This window comes from Salvelinus namaycush, chromosome 16 (genome assembly GCF_016432855.1).
Source record: "Salvelinus namaycush isolate Seneca chromosome 16, SaNama_1.0, whole genome shotgun sequence".
NCBI lineage: Eukaryota > Metazoa > Chordata > Actinopteri > Salmoniformes > Salmonidae > Salvelinus > Salvelinus namaycush.
Window position 1 is genome coordinate 15,572,762 of NC_052322.1, and position 19,783 is coordinate 15,592,544.

Genomic DNA, 19,783 nt, shown 5'->3' on the forward strand with positions numbered 1-19,783 from the left:
AAAGTCACTGAGCTCTTCAGTAAAGCCATTCTATTGCCAATGTTTGACCAGGGAGATTGCATGGCTGTGTGCTCGATTTTATACATGTGTCAGCAACTGGTGTGGCTGAAATAGCTGAATCAACTAATTTGAAGGGGTCTCCACATCTCTCTTAAATTTACAGATTTTTATGGGGACTTTTGTATTATGCTAATTATACTGAACAAAAATATAAACAACAATTGAAGACTTTAATGAGTTACAGTTCATATAAGGAAATCAGTCAATTTAAGTAGTCATTAGGCCCTAATCTATGGATTTCACGACTGGGAATACAGAAATGCATTTGTTTGTGACAGATACCTTAAAAAAAAATGGTAGGGGCGTGGATCAGAAAACCAGTCAGTATCTGGTGTGACCACCATTTTCCTCATGCAGCGCAACACATCTCCTTCACATAGAGTTGATCAGGCTGTAGATTGTGGCTTGTGGAATGTTGTCCCACTCTACAATGTCTGTGCAAAGTTGCTTGATATTGGAGGGAGCTGGAACATGCTGTCGTACACGTCGATCCACAGCATCCCAAACATGCCCCATGGGTGAAATGTCTGGGGGGGTATGCAGGCCATGGAAAAACTGGGACATTTTCAGCTTCCAGGAATTGTGTACAGATCCTTGCGACATGGGGCAGTACATTATCATGCTGAAACATGAGGTGATGGCAGTAGATGAATTGAACGACAATGGGCCCCAGGATCTCATCACGGTATTTCTGTGCATTTCCATTGATATTGATCAAATGCAATGGTGTTCATTGTCTGTAGCTTATGCCTGCCCACACCATAACCCCACCGCCACCATGGGGCACTCTGTTCACAATGTTGACATCAGCAAACCACTTGACTACACAACGCCATACACTGTCTGAGGTTGTGAGGCTGGTTGGACGTACTGCCAAGTTCTCTAAAACAACGTTCGTGGCAGTTTATCGAAGGGAAATGGAAATTCTATTATCTTGCAACAGCTCTGGTGGATATTCCTGCAGTCAGCATTCCAATTGCACACTCCCTCAAAACACAAAAACAAAATTTGAGTGCCCTTTTATTGTCCCCAGCACAAGGTGCACCAGTGTTATGAGCATGCTGTTTAATCAGCTTCTTGATATGCCACACCTGTCAGGTGGAGGGATTATCTTGGCAAAGGAAAAAGGCTCAGTAAGAGGGATGTAAACACATTTGTGCAGAGATTTTTTAATTATGGAACATTTCTGGGTTCTTTTATATCAGCTCATGAAACATGGGAACAACACTTTACATGTTGCGTTTATATTTTTGTTTAGTGTATATTTACGGGGTTCCACTCTTTTTTTTTTTTTTTTAACAATGGCGTTAGCCCCTTCAAAGAAACACATGACTGGTGGAAGTTTAATATTTGCACTTATAATTATGACCATAAACAGCTTTGTGTGCATTGGAATGGTCACAGGAAGCCAATGTTTACATTTCGGCCAATAGGAAGGAGCACCTGAACTTCCATTTACAGTAAGTCTTTATTCGATAAAGGAGAAGAAGCACGTTTTAGTGAAGTGTTACTCATTAGGAAGCTATCCAAGTGCCTGGGTCCTGCTGATTCTCCATATGTGTGCATTTCCAGTAAGAGATTCAATACGGAGGTTGCCATGAAATGTGGTTTTACATTTGAACTACATTGTGTATAGTGAGGTGATGTCCATGTTGTAGTTTTATTCTGATACGTTTCATGAATGAGAAGACCATTTGATGCAAAAGTGTTTCATTGTAGACATTGCTCGTATTTCAACGTCATTGTCCTCCACATTAGAGATGTATAATACATTGAATTACTTTCAAATTAGTAAAATGCAAAAATATATAAAATGTGTTACGCTATAAAGTCAGAGAAAAACATATTACACAAGTTATTCTTAAAACTGTAAAACCACTTTAGTAGGCGGTCTTACAACGAGATGGCTAGTAGATATAGTTGACCACTGGGTGGCGAACTAACTACAACAACATTAAATGTTTAGAAAAGATTTGGTATAGAGCTGGTAAACCTGATGCATCCCCACATTTTTTAAAGTAAGTCGTGGGCATGGTGATTCGAACGGTCTATAGGCCTCTCTCACTTGACCTAGGCACAACTGATATATAGTACACAATAGCTTTCCTTTACCACCAGTAGATGAAAAGTGCTTACCTTTAAGCATAAATGGATAGTACACATCTATTACATTCAATTAATGATATATGATTTTCTAAAGGATACAATAAGTACTTTGAGAATTGACTGAGGCATATAAAGTGCTTGTTGTTTGATGAGGGCTGTTTCACTTTGAGGAAGACCAAACAGATTGAACTGTTTACCATCAGGTTGAAATAAATCATTTAAGACCATATTTATATTTCTGCACCAATTCCACAGTAGGCTAAACAACTGCTTTATCAGTGGGATCCACAGTTAGATGGAATACTGATTAACAGTTTTTTTTCATTGCAATGAGAGCGTTTAAGCTATGTACAACAGTACAATAACATATTGCTGGTTCAATGTATGTACACATAGGAGCATAGACATTCCAGAGTGGCCAGTGGGGAAGTAAGAGTTTAAAGTGGTTGGTTCCTGGTTTGTTGTGTTGCCATTTAAGCGGATCTGATCAGTGCTTCATTTCAAAAGACAGTGTCCTCCACCATCCCATAGGCTTCATACAACTCGTTAACAAGATCCTTCTTCTCCTTCTCAGGCAAGAAGCTGGAGTTAGCGGAGTTTATGTTCTGGAAAACAAGGTGAGTGAGAGAGAAACATTCAACCATCCAAAGGTGAGTATACTGTAGTATTTTACATACATGGTATTATCAACAGTGGTAGATAGTATTTCACGGTATTAAACCACAATGCCAAATTGGAATAAGAGTTAAAATGTGCTTTGTACCAGTCTCTTGAATTCCTCCTCAGTGAAGCCCATGTACTCCTGGGCAGTGCTGTAGTCTAATTGCAGGGTGGAGTTGAAAATCAAAGGGTCATCTGTGTTCAGGGAGTAGTTGGCCTTATCCTTCCTGAATCTACACACACCACACACACACACGTCATTCCGAGGCGATGAAGTAAACCTTAATGAAAATGAAACAAGCTGAGCCTGTACTGCGATCTTCATGAATTGGTGAAAACTTGATCCAAAGAAGTATCATTCAAATAATATAGGGAGTGAAAGACAGTTTACGTGATGACAGGATGCTCGGTGAAGTCTGGATGACAGGCTCCAGTCAGTCTGCTGGATATGGGACACACCTGAAATCACACAGCATTCCTTCATGTACCTATAGTCGCCAACCTTTTCCAGAAGTGTGCCCTTGCACACTCCCACTCATTGGTTAAAAAAAACAACATACAATTGGTGTAAGTTTCCACCATTGTCAAATCCATGCCAGAAAGTGTAGAAGTGCACACTTCAAAATAAGGAGTGGTGAATCGGGACGTAGTCAGATGTACGGCTAGCGGATGATATGTGTGATGTCTCTCCGTGACCACCAGAGGTCCCTGTGCACTAGCTTGCCATACAGGCCTACATGGTAGGATATACACTGAGTGTACAAAACATTAGGAACATGACTACTCTTTCCATGACAGACTGAGCAAGTGAATCCAGGTGAAAGCTATGATCCCTTATTGATGTCACTTGTTAATCCACTTCAATCAGTGTAGATGAGACAGTTTAAAGAAGGATTTTTAAGCCTTGAGAAAATTGAGACATGAATTGTGTATGTGTGCCATTCAGAGGGTGAATGGGCAAGACAAAAGATTTAAGTGCCTTTGAACGGGGTATGGTAGTAAGTGTCAGGCGCACCGGTTTGAGTGTCAAGAACTGCAACACTGCTGGGTTTGTCATGCTCAACAGTTTCCCGTGTGTATCAACAATGGTCCACCACCCAAAGGACATCTTGACAACTGTGGGAAGCATCGGAGTCAACATGGGCCAGCATACCTACGGAACACTTTCAACACCTTGTAGAGTCCATGCCCTGACGAATTGAGGCAAAAGGGGGTGCAACTCAATATTAGGAAGGTGTTTCTAATGTTTTGTACACAGTGTGTTTGGCTTGTTTTATGCGGTATAGTGAGTGATACATCATGTAATATACTGGGTCTACAAAGCTCAATGTAACTTTCATTACATGTGAAAAGTAACGTGCACATTCTTACCTCAAAATGCATGTTCTGCTCCAGGAGCTGTTTGTACAACACTTGATCCTTCAGTGTGTTGTATCCATGTCCTACTCTCTCTGCTTTCAGGACCTCCACAGCCTGAAGAAGACATCCGATATGGGTCACCAAGCAGTTCAAAGGCATGGCAGAAAAATCATGTTAGATGTTTTGGGCTGGGGAGGGGTACTTTTCTCCCCGCTCTGCTCTCAAGTATATTTTTCTCCGCTCATACGGGAGTAATAAAGACCTAGTGCCCAAATTGTGATTATTATAATTTTTTCTATAATTATTTTTCTATATTTATTTTTTCATTGTGATTTATCAATGGGTGCTGCAGAACCCTCACCACCCCTACTTTCCGCGGCTATGCACAAAGGTTAAGGTAAAAATATTTTCATTTACACGTTAACAGAACTACTGGCTATTGGGTAAATCCATATGAATTCAATCACTTTTTGACAGCATCCCTTTTGATTTAAACAAAACCTTTGCCCATGGAAGAAGTGGTCAGAAAGTGACTTTTTGGACCTGAATTTCAAAAACATAGAAGTGCTTAAAGTTGACCCATTTTGCATACCCCACCATACTAGGAGACATCCATGTCTTCATCACTGGAAAAGATAAATGATTGAGTTTGATACAGTGCCTTCAGAAAGGAGTCAAACCCCTTGACTTGTTCCACATTTGGTTGTGTTACAGCCTAAATTTAAAATTGATTAAAATTGTATTTTTTTTTTGTCATTGACCTACACACAAAACCCAATAATGTCAAAGTGGAATTATGTTTTTCAAAATTTTTACAAATGTATTTAAAATGAAAAGCTGAAATGTCTTGAGCCAATAAGTATTCAACCCCTTTGTAATGGCAAGCCTACAGTAAATAAGTTCAGGAGAAAAAATTTGCATGGATGCACTGTGTGCAATAATAGTGTTTAACATGATTTTTGAATGACTAACTCATCTCTGTACCCCACACACACAATTATCTGTAAGGTCCCTCAGACGAGCATTGCATTTAAAACATAAATTCAACCACAAAGACCAGGGAAGATTTCCAATGCCTTACAAAGAAGGACACCTATTGGTAGATGGGTAAAACAAATAAGCAGACATTGAATATCCCTTTGAGCATGGTGAAGTTATTAATTACACTTTGAATGGTTTATCAATACACCCAGTCACTACAAAGATACAGACGTCCTTCCTAACACCGTTGTCGGAGAGGAAGGAAACCACTCAGGGATTTCACCATGAGGCCAATGGTGACTTTAAAACAGAGTTTAATGGCTGTGATAGGCGAACACTGAAGATGGATCAACAACATTGTAGTTACTCCACAATACTAACATAATTGACAGAGTGAAAAGAAGGAAGCCTGTACAGAATAAGACATATTCCAACATGCATCCCGTTTGCAACAAGGCACTAAAGTAAAACTGCAAAGAATGTGGCAAAGCAATTCACTTTTTGTCCTGAATGCTGTGGAAGCAGGATTACAAGATTGTTATATTTATGCACCAAATGGTTGTTTTATTTAATAGAGTAAGGTTCTCTGTCTCTCTCCTTAGTTAACTGAGAAGAGTATTTATGGAGCCTGGGCTGATGGCTTGGTGATATTAAACCTACAGCTGGCATTCCATAGATCAGATGTGGTGGGTGTCACCGAGAGAGAGAGCCTGGAGGAACATAAGGCCTCAGTATTCCTAATTATCCTGGCATCTGGGAGACAGCACCAGAGGCAGATGACAACAGGATGAACCCAGTGGCTTATGGTGCCCCCAATCTATACGGGGAGGGGGGGGGTGTTGAACCAGCTATGACTGAGCAATCTTGGTACGAGGTATATAAGGAACAGCATGGTCTGTAAAGGGTAGGCTCTCAGTCAAGGCTGTTGAGTCGACAGCTTCATTATTGCAATAATTAAATCAATATTGAATAAAGATTACTGTTTGAAGAAATGACAAAGTCTCTCTCACTTGATTAGAATAGTCCACCACAATATTTGACGACCCAGATGGGACATCAAACTCCATCTGCTGACTGCTCCTGAGGACCTGGTTTTAACCGTGCACGGGGCCTGCCTAGGATCTGAAGGAGGGTGTCAAGCGGGTGGTTACGGTGTTCTGAACAGAGACAGATAATTAGGGCGAGACTGACATTTCTTAGAAACATTTTTTTATTTTTTGTTGTTGAGAAAACGGAGTTCAGAGGGGACTGCCATCTGACGTTAACATCCAAATCTGTGTGTATCGGATGATGACTAGGATAAGTATGACCAATTAAGACCAATAAACAATGGCATCCAAACCTGTGGGAGCTGGTTATGATAAAAAGAACGTGAGTATCCAAATCTGTGTGTACCGGATGTATAGCTATAACCTTGGGGGGCGAATGACCATCCAAACCTGTGTGGGCCGGATGGAAACTAGACTTCCTAACTAGATTTCCTATGTTATAATATATTGATTCTGTGAAGATATGAAAAAAAACATGAATGAGAAAAAAACGTGTGATTAATCGATTAGTAATACTGGGAATATATTGAGATGCATCTTAAACAATCCATTTGTAGAAGTACGTACTGTAGTTTCAAGAGTGGTCTCTTAATGGATAACTTGTTAGAGATCAGGTTAAAGCATTATATGACTGTCTACAGGATCTGGGAGATAGTCTCAGAAAAAGACTGGCATATATTAAAACCCTGAGGAGAGAGGAGCGGAAAATAAATTCATAGAAGAGGGACACTAGCAAAGCCATAAAAACACTAATAGAAGCGCATGGCCTTCTACCAATCTTAGAGAATTCAGGGATGTAATTGTGAGCTGGCAGAAGAAGAATCATTAGCCCAATACACCAGTGTATTGATGTTAGAGTTCTATCAGCGTAATCGCACTAGCCGTACTATTTGTGAAGTAATTTGAGTATGGACATTGTTAAATGGGGTACTTGGTAAATTCGCTCTGGCTATTGCCGGTTGAATATAGCCGGCGTCAGTAAACATTAGGGAAATAACGTAATTAAAATTATTGCCAGCAGCACAGTTAGTCACCAACGTTTCAAATAAACATGACAAAAGCCTAACCAGCTCTGCTAGATGAGTAGAATGGAGAGGGAAGATGTATTCTCTTGTTTGTGTCTGGAAGTAGTGTTAGCTAGCAAGCTAGCCAACTTAAGCCAGTTAGCTTGGGTGTGAGGCAAGAAAAGTATTATATTTTGTGAGATCAGAGAGTTTGGATCAAACCTGCTCCTTAGCAGATTTTGGGGTTGAATAATCTTTGTTAGAATCAAGGACAGTGGATATTACGTACCATATTAAAATTGGCAATATAAACTCAGAAAAAAAAGAAATGTCCTCTCACGGTCAACTGCGCTTATTTTCAGCAAACTTAACATGTGTAAATATTTGTATGATCATAACAGGATTCAACAACTGAGACATAAACTGAAAAAGTTCCACAGACATGTGACTAACAGAAATGGAATAATGTGTCCCTGAACAAAGGGGGGGGTCAAAATCAAAAGTAACAGTCAGTATCTGGTGTGGCCACCAGCTGTATTAAGTACCGCTGTGCATCTTCTCCTCATGGACTGCACCAGATTTGCCAGTTCTTGCTGTGAGATGTTACCCCACTCTTACACCAAGGCACCTGCAAGTTCCCGGACATTTCTGGGGGGGAATGGCCCTAGCCCTCACCCTCCGATCCAACAGGTCCCAGACGTGCTCAATGGGATTGAGATCCGGGCTCTTTGCTGGCCATGGCAGAACACTGACATTCCTGTCTTGCAGGAAATCACTCGCAGGACAAGCAGTATGGCTGGTGGCATTGTCATGCTGGAGAGTCATGTCAGGATGAGCCTGCAGGAAGGGTACCACATGAGGGAGGAGGATGTCTTCCCTGTAACGGACAGCGTTGAGATTGTCTGCAATGACAACAAGCTCAGTCCGATGATGCTGTGACACACCGCCCCAGACCATGACGGACCCTCCACCTCCAAATCAATCCCGCTCCAGAGTACAGGCCTCGGTGTAACGCTTATTCCTTCGACGATAAATGCGAATCCGACATCACCCCTGGTGAGACAAAACCGTGACTCGTCAGTGAAGAGCACTTTTTGCCAGTCCTGTCTGGTCCAGCGACGGTGGGTTTGTGCCCATAGGTGACGTTGTTGCCGGTGATGTCTGGTGAGGACCTGCCTTACAACAGGCCTACAAGGCCAGCCTCTCCAGCCTCCCAACAGGCCTACAAGTCCAGCCTCTCTCAGCCTATTGCGGACAGTCTGAGCACTGATGGAGGGATTGTGCATTCCTGGTGTAACTCAGGCAGTTGTTGTTGCCATCCTGTACCTGTCCCGCAGGTGTGATGTTCGGATGTACCGATCCTGTGCAGGTGTTGTTACACGTGGTCTGCCACTGCGAGAACGATCAGCTGTCCATCTTGTCTCCCTGTAGCGCTGTCTTAGGCGTCTCACAGTACTGACATTGCAATTTATTTCCCTGGCCACATCTGCAGTCCTCATGCCTCCTTACAGCATGCCTAAGGCACATTCACGCAGATGAGCAGGGACCCTGAGCATCTTTCTTTTGGTGTTTTTCAGAGTCAGTAGAAAGGCCTCTTTAGTGTCCTAAGTTTTCATAACTGTGACCTTAATTGCCTACCGTCTGTAAGCTGTTAGTGTCTTAGCGACCGTTCCACAGGTGCATGTTCCTTAATTGTTTACTGAGCAGCTCATGTTATAGACAGAAGCATGCTACAGGGCAGACCAATCCGAACTTCTCTTGGCAAGTCCAGCCCATCCATTATTTCAGACAATCATGGCTAGAGGGAAGGTTCCTGTATTTTTCTGTGGCTAAACCAACTAGGCTCATAATTTTACAATTATATTTGTATTTACAGATTGCATACAAGTTTGTTATTAAGGCACATGAAAGTTAACATGTTCCACAAGGGATTTCTGCCCCCAAAAAACACATTTTGATCAAATAAATAAATAAAACTTCAAATGTCTCTCCTGTGCAGTAGTGACGTGCAACATAAGCCTAGCTTATTGAAACGGGTCACATTTTTATAAAAATAAATAAATAATACTTTTTGTAAAAACAGTTTTACCACCCTGTTTCTAAGCTTTTAAATACCCATAGACTTCCAATCATTGCGCTAATGTTAGTTAGCATTGCCTTGCAAAACTACCTCCAACTTCCTTCATTCTGGACACAGAGACATAAGAATGGTATCCACAAAATCACCTGACTCTGGGGAAGTAGATAAAGGGCCTCATTGCCAAAATTCCGAAGTAACCCTTTAAGAAAAAAAGTCACTTTCTGAGCACGTCTACAATGGGCAAATAGGTATGGAAGGCTTCGTTCAAATCAAAAGGGGTACTGTCAAAAAGTGATTGAATTCAAACGAGTTCACCCTATACCTGGTAATATGCTGTCTTTGGTTGCAACATTTTAAAAGATGGCTTCCATAGAAAGGAAGTCACATAGGCTAGCGAAGAATTTCCGGGAGACATGAAATTGGATAGTTTGCTGTGTGTACTGAGTTGTTTAGTTGTTTCTATCTGAAATACATATTTAAGTTGTTATAAAAGGGGAGGGGATATGTTTTCACAATGCAATCACTTATAACATAATAATGCTGCTGTGTGTTGAGAAGTAGAGGAAGTCTTGGGTCAAGCTGAACAGCCATTAGACATATCATTTAAAATGGATATATTTAGTGTTCCCCAAAGACTATAGAGGAAAGAAAAGCTCACCTCTTTCACCACAGAGGCAGGGCCCACCTCTCCTGCATGGACTGTTCTGTGGATCCCACATCTCGCTGCTTCCTGTCAACAAGGTCAATCATGAAAGGCATCAACACCAAGTTAACCAGAGAACTATCTGGGTTTTACATTAGCAATGCAGTTAGTTCCGACTGAAATACTTTTCATTGTCTTGAAACTATGTAATTATACATGGATGACCTACAGTCACAACATTATTCCAAGACCTCAGAGATTCCAAGAGCTTGTGCTGCTGTCACGAGTAGGGAGTTATTATTTATTTTTTTGCCAAGGGCTAGACTGAAAAGGACTACATCTCACCAACAACATTTGAGAAATGTCTGATTTTGACAAACCCCAGCATCGCGTCTAAAAAATATATCAAGAGCTTGTTCAGTTATGTTAACAGTCTGTATTAGTGCAGTGCTCCCTTTTAATACTCTCTTAAGGCCAGTTGCCCAGAATGCAGACGGAGCCTATTCCTGGTCTAAAAGGCATGCTTATATTCAATGGAGATTCTCCATTGAAAGTGCCATTTAGTCCAGGACGAGGCTTAATCTGGTTCTGAGATACCAGCCCCTAGTATTTTGCCCTGGCATGTCCAAATGTATCACTCCAGCCTCTGGTCAACCTTACCACAGTGTTTCCAGATATTGTCGTGAGGGAATGATTTAACGGTCTTGTATTTATATTCAACACAAACATGGAAAATAGATCTATGCAAGCAGTACGAACTAAATGCTTGTTGAAATGACGTATGCCAACTTTTGGTCAGCTTGTTATTACTACATTTATTACCAATTTATAGTATTTCTAAAGTTGGTTCACTTTACCACAGCACGAATAGTTTTATTGCTGAAGTAATTTGTGATTCTTAAGAAAGTTTTTTGTTTCAAGAAATGGCTCACAAGAATGATCTCTCCATCAAATGTGTCTCTAAAGTGACCTTCAGGTCTCTATGTACTGAATGGGTTCTACTACAGAGTAACTCCATTCATTATAATGATAAGAAAGGTGCAAATAATTGGCCCGTTATAAAATAAATCAACCAATTGCAGGACTTAAATGTCTGCGGTTCTGCAACAGGCCAACAGTGTCAAATGTGAAGAGTTTTTTGTGTTTTCAGCATACCTTTGCTCTATGCTCCCACTCCTTTAAGTTTTGAGCAAGTTGGAGTTTGATCTCTCACCTTTAAGCCATAAAACTTAGCATGGTTTGCTGCATGATAGTAGGACAGTGGTTAGCCTCATATCCTGCACGCTATGTGCTAAAGACAACTCTAGACCTTTAGCATTTCCGTTAACCATGCATGCTTGCATGACAATGATAAAACAGTTGACTAGAGCACATACAGTATGAATTGGATATGAGGGGTTCAAAGTTAGGCAGTTACCTCATAGGCCATCCTGTGTCCTGGGTAGGCCTCACAGTTGAGTGACTCGTCTCCTGCCAGATCAATAGCCACCACTCCGTTCTTCTTATACTTCTTACACAACTCCACCACATCCATGGACCAGCCTGTGCAACGCAACACACACGTTTATTGGCAGTAGCAACCCAGTAAGGTCAAACAGATTTGATTTAAAAAAACGCACAATGTTTGATTTGTGGGGATGTTTCTGAAATGTTTTCATGCTAGATTTATGACCTAATGGTTATCTAAATGGTCTGCTGCAGTCCACGAATGAGAGATGCCAATGTATCATGCCAAGCATTTCAGCAAAAGCTAAAAGTAATAGTTGAAAAGGTCAAATTGTCCAGTTAAAAACTTAAAAGCAGAATCAAAATCCCCAAAACTGACTACAGAGCACTGTTCACTGGAATGTCTGCCTAAAATAGCCACTGACATTTCGTTACATGTAATTACAAAGACAGATACTAAGCTCTGGTAAGTCAGAAATTTACATCAATCCAAATGACTTAACTAATACCTGCAGCGTTTCCCAAACTCGGTCCTCTGGACCCCTAGTGATGTACGTTTTGGTTTTTGCCCTAACACTACACAGCCAATTCAAATAATAAACTAATCAGCAAGCTTTGATCTTTTGAATCAGCTGTGTAGTGTTAGGGCCAAAACCAAAACGGCACCCCTTGGGGTCCTGAGGACCGAGTTTGGGAAACCCTGAAAGGGGATCTCTTGTATGGGAGACAATGCTAGCTCCATTCTGTACTGTAACATAGGAGATGAGACTTGCAATTGTTCATTCAGTGATACAATACACAAACAAGAGCCCCTTTTTACTGTCAGCATTGGGTCAGCAAATGGTAACATTAGCCAAGGAGAAAAATAAATAATGCGCACAGTTTCACACCATCGTCAAGTATAGATCAACACAATTGAGTGGCGATGGAATGAAACGAGAGACAGTCAGAAAATGACCACAACAGGAAGTGTTTTTAAATGTGAGATTTTTGGCTTGCAACCTTCTACAGTGTGATAAGGATCACAGACAAAACTACAGACAATGAGGAGGGGATGAGTTGTGCCAGACAGACAGGGCAGGAGCATGAACAGGACAGTGAGGGCATTACTTGGCATGTGGCGCATGCAGCACAGAATGGACCTGGCTTTGATTTTGTATGCCTTCTCTCCCTCGGCCAGTCCCTGGTTCACCAAGTGAACCACCTCATCTGGGCTCAGGTCACCTCTGGGAGAAGAGAGAGTGAAATCAAGAATGTATTTCTATGTTTAATGTTATACGTTTTGAGCTCTAAGAACAAGAACAGATACCTACAAATGATATGAACAATACAAAAAACTCTGCCGTTGGAGAGCACAAGGAACTCAATGAAGTACTGTATTGCACATGTCCATATATTAAAGTGTGACAATCACTAATGCAGTATGTTTCAAATTCACACTTTTCTGTCAGCTACCTTACCAACTCAGAAAAATATAATATCATCCACTTACTCTTTTTGGTTCCATGGAATGGGTTCTACGTTAGTGTTAGCCAGCAAGTGTGGGCTGTATCTGACTTCAACGTAGATGACCCCTTCTTTGGCTTTGTCCTCCACAAACTCATAAGCTATCCTCTTGATCGCCTCTCTGTCGCCACTGGAAAGGTAATTCAAAATCAGTGGATGACCAAGAGAAACAACATGAATATTTACTCAACGATGGCAGGTAATGCAAATTATTAGTCAGCCACAAAGGCCCTACATTTTTGGGGGATTTCCTCAAATTATGCTCATCCAGATACAAATACATTTGTAAAACAACTTGATTTAGGACACACATAAAACAAAGGAAATGTTCTAGGAACAGCCAACTATTCTTTGCGTCTTTTCCCTCTTTGCCTGCAGGGTTAATACAGGGTAGTAGTGTGTCTCTGAATGGCAGAAGGGTAATCTGATCGTACATCCTCAGCACACCACAGCAGGAGGACTATTACTGTCACAGAGTCAGAGCATAGCAAGCCGATAAACCAACACTCCACGTGACCTCTGAACTGCACTTGAATTTACACTGAGCAATTAACTGCTACTGCCAATTAGGACTGACTATCTGGAGGAGAAAATGACTATCATTATCCCTGTAATTATCATTATCCCTGTAATGACGATAAAGGACATAAGATCAGCCTGTGTACAGTATTTGAAGAATGACATAGGGGATAATAGAATATTATAGTCATTTGTAATAGTAGTAATTTCATTGGATTTTGAGTGCATATCATTCCGTTATATATATTGTTGTTGTCGTGTAAGAGGTCGCACCAGACGCAACAACAAGGTTTTCAAGCGAAGGACTTCATAAAGAATGCTTTATTCAGCATAACTGCTAGCTAGCAGCTGCTCTGTACTGGCTAGAGGCTACGACTACAAACCATTGTTCTTTCTGTTCTTTCTTGGTTAGCCTGGCAGAGAATTGAAACATCACGTTACCCATTAAAAAACACCATATAGTCTAAGCAGTGGGTGAGATTTGAGTTTAGATTTTCACTAGGATTTTTTCAAAAGTACCATCTGGGGGCCAAAATGTGAAATATGTTGGTACTGTAGATTTTGGGTTAAATATAAGGTAGTGTTGTAATGGGAATGGAATACATAACAACCTTGACTCTGTCTGAGTTCAGTTGTTTGCCAAAGAGACACCTGCTCGCATCATGACGTGCTCCTCTGTGCTGCATGATCTGCATTTCAACTAACTGACCCCCTAGTCTGGCCACCAGAGGAAACATTGCATAATACTGTCTCTGTCCGCGTTACATTCACTCACTAACCAGGAAGAAGACCTATCAAGCGCTGGTCTTAAAGTGAAGGTACCTCAAATTGGGTTGCTATTTAACTCACGCAATTCACAATCATTACAAATGACAGTTCCAATACAAAGCTCCCCCTCACTTTCATATTTTAGCCGTAATTTAACAAATTAGGTGATCACGTGTTCTTTAAAAGCTTGTTGATTGCATTGCGTGTCATGCAAATACATTTAAATTCCTGACTCCTAACACACTGTACAGCAGTTATGATTCTTGTTGAAATAAAACAGGGAGGTAACAGTACATGTCATCTCCCTGTCATGGCTCTCTACAGATTGAACTTTCATCTCCATCTAAGAGCCATCTGCAATAATAAAGCTGATTAAAGAGCTTGGTGGAGCACAACCTCCTGTAAACTGAACATGACACAAATTGGTAGTATAGCACCTTGATGCCATCTTGTGCTGTAACACATAAAGTACTTAAGTAAAAACACTTTAAAGTACTACTTAAGTAGTTTGGGGTATCTGTACTTTACTGTACTATTTTTTGATTACTTTTACTTTACTACATTCCTTAAGAAAACTATTAAAGTACTCGTTACATTTTGAATGCTTAGTAGAACAGGAAAATGGTCAAATTCATGCAATTATCAAGAGAACATCTCTGGTCATCCCTACTGACTCACTAAACACAAATAATTTGTTTGTAAATTATGTCTCAGTGTTGGATTGGGCGTCTGGCTATCCATACATTTTAAAACAAGAAAACAGTGCCTTTAGATTGGCTAAATATAAGGGATTTAAAATTATTTTGATACTTAAGTATATTTTAGCAATTACATTTACTTTTGATACTTAAGTATATTTAAAACCAAATACTTTTAGACTTGTACTCAAGAAGTATTTTACTGGTTAACTTTCACTTTTACTTGAGTCATTTTCCATTATGGTATCTTTACTTTTTCTCAAGTATGACAATTGGGTACTTTTTCCACCACTGCTTTTGAGTTTGACATCTTGAGACAACTTCTCCCGGTGATAATTACAGTATGAAACCAAAAGCTCAGGGGATTAGTGCAGTAGTCAGCATCTCATTATCTCAGCCATCTTCATGTTCAGGGTACTTACGCAATAACGTGCATGTACTCTGCGAACTTGCCAAGGAACTCTGTGAGGGTGGCAGGCTGGTGTATTACACAGATTTGTCTCATGTCCTCCACTGTGCTTGCAGGCAGGGTGATCCCACGTCGCCTGGGACAGACATACAGAAACAGAGGACTTTAAAAGTACAAGCAGCAATAGGTAGCTACAGCTGCTCAATGTTAATTTCAATTAATTATATAATGACTTAAAGGAAATTGCTAGTTAAAAAATAGCCCCATAAATAGGCCTACGTGTTCCAAACGCAGATACTGAAAGAACAATGTGTCACCTGAACCTAATAAACCATCTAATAACCCTTTTACCAAAGGTAATTGACAGTTAATGTTTAAAGAGAACTTGCAAAACCTGTTATAAAGCACACTATTTAAACAAAATACAAAGAATTCAACAGGTTTATAAACTTACTTGGCAACGTCTAGGATGGTCTCCACTCGGAGAGCGCCATCAAGATGCACATGCAGCTCAATCTGAAGACGAGACACAATTCAAAATGTAATGTACTTTAACCTAATGACCTATAGAGTAATTTAGCCTGAATTGAAGTACAGACAATCAGGATGAACTCAAACAAATCAATAGACTAAACATTGGCAAATGAGAGAGTATGTGTTGTTGTGTGATGTGGTTCAATGCAATGTGTTGGCTGGACCACATCTATAACGAATGCGGTGTGCAATTTGGGCACCGTAGTTGTTGCAGTCGGTGAAAAGGCCAGGGATGCCAGAGAAGGTTCAAAGAAGAGCAACTGAGTGCTCGGCCCTTATTCCATCAGAGCTGACAGATGAAAGTGCTAAATCTTGCCCAGCTACTCTACACCAGCGGACTACAGGGCAGATTGACTGTGGTCACCCCAACCCTCAGTTACAACTAATAAAACATGACCAGAGGATTCGATTGTAAAGGGAAGGTATATAATGTATCGATTTTGTTACCTTTTGACCGTCTGAGGCACATACTGGATGAGATGAGATTGAAAATATAGGTAATGTATTCCTAAGAAATAACAACTCTTCCAAGAAGAGCAACAGGAAAGAACCTTGAAAAGTTCTAAGCCATATTTATCATCTTACAGTTTACAGGTGTAGGATCTTAATTTGATCACTCTGTTATTGCTGGGAATTTTCCCTGCACCATAGGATTTACTGAAAACCCGCACTAACAAATGGTTATTTTTACAGTATTGCACTGTTCATGTAGCTTACATTTTGGCTAGTTAATAGCCTAACCACTGATCAAGCAACATTACGTTGGCGGAAAGTACGTATGGACTAAATGTTAAAATCCTGTTGCTGCAGTACTATTTTGTTATGACAATACTGGTCAAATTAAGGTCCTACACCTGTATGTGTCTGACAGGTTGGCTCTTGAAGGGAATACAATTACGGTTATTACATATTGAGTTTAGTATGAGTGTGAGTGTGATAATTATGGTATGATCCCGGCCACTAACAATGGTATGACAGGAAACCAACGCCTTGAAATACTAATTTTCCATAAGAATTGTGAAGGTAGTCTACTTTGCAGTATAATTTAATGTATGTAATCAACAGTGCGAAAATCACTGTAGGCCCTATGATGTTAAAGGCACGACACAATCTGAAGACTGTTATTTATCTAATTAACTATGTTTAATTGTTACCCAATTTTAAATTAATCATGTAACAATTAACTCATTAGGATCTGGGATCTGGGGCACCACGAGAGCGGTTCTTTAAAGAGTTACCATTAAACTCCCGAATTAAACTCTAAAAAGGTCTTTACCCATCACATCTATAAACAGTCAACTTATTAATCATAACCTTGTATCATATCATCATTCTGAACAGTCGTGGCCTCCTGGCATCTGCAAAAACCTGAGGCTTACTTATGATTCAGTACTACACAAATTGCTTTAATTATTTATTTACTAGCTAATTAAATGGGAACACAGGATAAACATACACACTCCGCACCGGTTATTGATTGGGGACTTAATATGCTGATAACAGGTCCATAGCGGAATGACAACAACATTGATGCTTGTTAAAGAAGAGATGGCGAGGAAGAGGGTGTCACGCCCTGACCATAGAGAGCCTGTTATTCTCTATGTTGGTTAGGTCGGGGTGGGACTAGGGTGGGTCATCTAGGTAATTATATATCTATGTTAGCCACTCTCGTGGTGCCCCAAATTCCTAATGAGTTAATTACACTATTAATTAAAATTGGGTAACAATTAAACATAGTTAGTTGATTAGATAAATATCAGTCATCAGATTAATGAAAGTAAAGTAACGATACATTGATCATCCTTGAGATGTTTCTACAATTTGATTGGAGTCCACCTGTGGTCAATTAATTGATTGGACATTATTTTGAAAGAAACACACCTGTCTATATGAGATCCCACAGTTGACAGTGCATGTAACAGCAAAAACCAAACCATGAGGTTCAAGGATTGGTTCGTAGAGCTCCAAGACAGGGTACCAAAACATTTTTGCAGCATTGAAGGTCCCCAAGAACACAGTGGCCTTCATCATTCTTAAATGGAAGAAGTTTGGAACCACCAAGACTCTTCCTAGAGCTGTCCGCCCGGCCAAACTGAGAAATCAGGAGAGAAGGGCCTTGGTCAGCGAGGTGACCAAGAACCCGATGGTCTCTCTGACAGAGCTCCAGAATTCCTCTGTGGCGATGGGAGAACCTTCCAGAAGGACAACCATCTATGCAGCACTCCAGAAAGCAGCCCTTTATGGTAGAGTGGCCAGACGGAAGCCACTCCTCAGTAAAAGGCACATGACAGCCAGCTTGGAGATTGACAAAAGGAACCTAAAGGACTCTCAGACCATGATAAACAAGATTCTCTGGTCTGATGGAACAAAGATTGAACTCTTTGGCCTGAATGCCAAGTGTCACGCCTGGAGGAAACCTGGCACCTTCCCTATGGTGAAGCATGATGGTGGCAGCATCATGCTGTGGGGATGTTTTTCAGCAGCAGGGACTGGGAGACAAGTCAGGATAGAGGGAAAGATGAATGGAACAAAGTACAGAGAAATCCTTGGTGAAAACCTGCTCCAGAGCGATGGTTCACCTTCCAACAGGACAACAACCCTAAACACACAGCCAAGGCAATGCAGGAGTGGCTTTGGGACAAGTCTCCGAATGTCCTTGAGTGGCCCTGCCAGAGCCCGCACTTGAACCTGATCAAACATCTCTGGAGAGACCTGAAAATAGCTGGCAAGTGACGCTCCCCATCCAACCTGACAGATCTTGAGAGGATCTGCAGAGAAGAATGGGAGAAATACCCAAAATACAGATGTGCCAAGCCTGTAGCGTCATACCCAAGAAGACTCAACGCTGTAGTCGCTGCCAAAGGTGCTTCAACAAAGTACTGAGTAAATTTACTTATGTAAATGTGATATTTCCATTTTTTTAATGCATTTGCAAAAAATAAAAAATAAACTGTTTTTGCTTTGTCATTATGGGGTATTGTTTGTAAATCGATGAGGGGAAAACAATATTTAATCCATTTCAGAATAAGGCTGTAACGTAACAAAATGTGGAAACGGTCAAGGGGTTTGAATACTTTTCGAATGCACTGTAAATAAAAATGTGTCTCCAACAGGGTTACCTTTGGCACAGTATTGGCCTACAGTCTGCAGGCTAAATCCTAACTAGTTGAACACAACAGGCATTTTTCTCTTGATGTCACCTTATGGAATATAGGGAAATAATCAGTTCCTGTGAAACATTTCAATCATGTGACAAACTCTTTCCACGGAGGGCCGAGTGTCTGCGGGTTTTCGCTCCTCCCTTGTACTTGATCGATGAATTAAGGTCACTAATTATTAAGAACTTCCCTCACCTGGTTGTCTAGGTCTTAATTAAAAGGAAAAACCCACAGACACTAGGCCATCCATGGAATGAGTTTGATTTACATTCTTTGAAAAAATGTAGCCTGTCTGAACACGCTTTGACTAGGTAGAGTTCACAGTGTACTACACACCCTAGTAAAACTACGTCAGAGTACACCAAAAGGCCTTCATGAATTTACAGCAACAGCTGTAATCTTGTCTCACAGAGCCATTAGGTTTTGTGTTAGGCTTGAAACCTGAAACCTATCAGTCAATACACATGTATTATTCAATTTCCAGCACTAGAGTGGCTTAAATGCAAGACTGAGTATAATGCGGTTATTTACCACCAATGTGCTCCTCAGCTGTATAGAGGTTCCTATAATAAGGTTGACAACAACCACTTTTCACACTGACAACATGTAAGTCTCCCATGACTGTTACAGCATCTCTATTCAATACACTCCTCCATGCGTCTGAGCATGTGCCTGTGTACGTGTACATGCCTATGAGACAAAGAAACAGACAAAAGGATGAGTGAATATGTGCTTAGATAATGTGTAATGTGTATAATTTGAAGAATGAGTTATACATTACAGTGTTGAAGAAGACAGTGTCG

At 40.6% G+C, this 19,783-nt stretch overlaps 1 protein-coding gene across 1 annotated transcript in view; it reads right to left on the bottom strand.

Annotated features, from left to right (window-relative positions):
- Window positions 1-1,328: 1,328 nt before the first annotated feature.
- The window catches only part of LOC120060652 (adenosine deaminase-like), a 38,131-nt gene continuing 19,676 nt past the window's right edge, over window positions 1,329-19,783 (bottom strand). The window contains exons 2-11 of the mRNA XM_039010040.1: window positions 15,743-15,804; window positions 15,302-15,424; window positions 12,881-13,024; window positions 12,499-12,614; window positions 11,360-11,484; window positions 9,958-10,029; window positions 4,198-4,299; window positions 3,218-3,285; window positions 2,930-3,059; window positions 1,329-2,771 (exon numbers count right to left, since the gene is read on the bottom strand). Of these exons, the coding sequence (XP_038865968.1) occupies window positions 2,667-2,771; window positions 2,930-3,059; window positions 3,218-3,285; window positions 4,198-4,299; window positions 9,958-10,029; window positions 11,360-11,484; window positions 12,499-12,614; window positions 12,881-13,024; window positions 15,302-15,424; window positions 15,743-15,804 (1,047 nt within the window). The 3' untranslated portion in view covers window positions 1,329-2,666. The remainder of the gene's footprint in view (window positions 2,772-2,929; window positions 3,060-3,217; window positions 3,286-4,197; window positions 4,300-9,957; window positions 10,030-11,359; window positions 11,485-12,498; window positions 12,615-12,880; window positions 13,025-15,301; window positions 15,425-15,742; window positions 15,805-19,783) is intronic.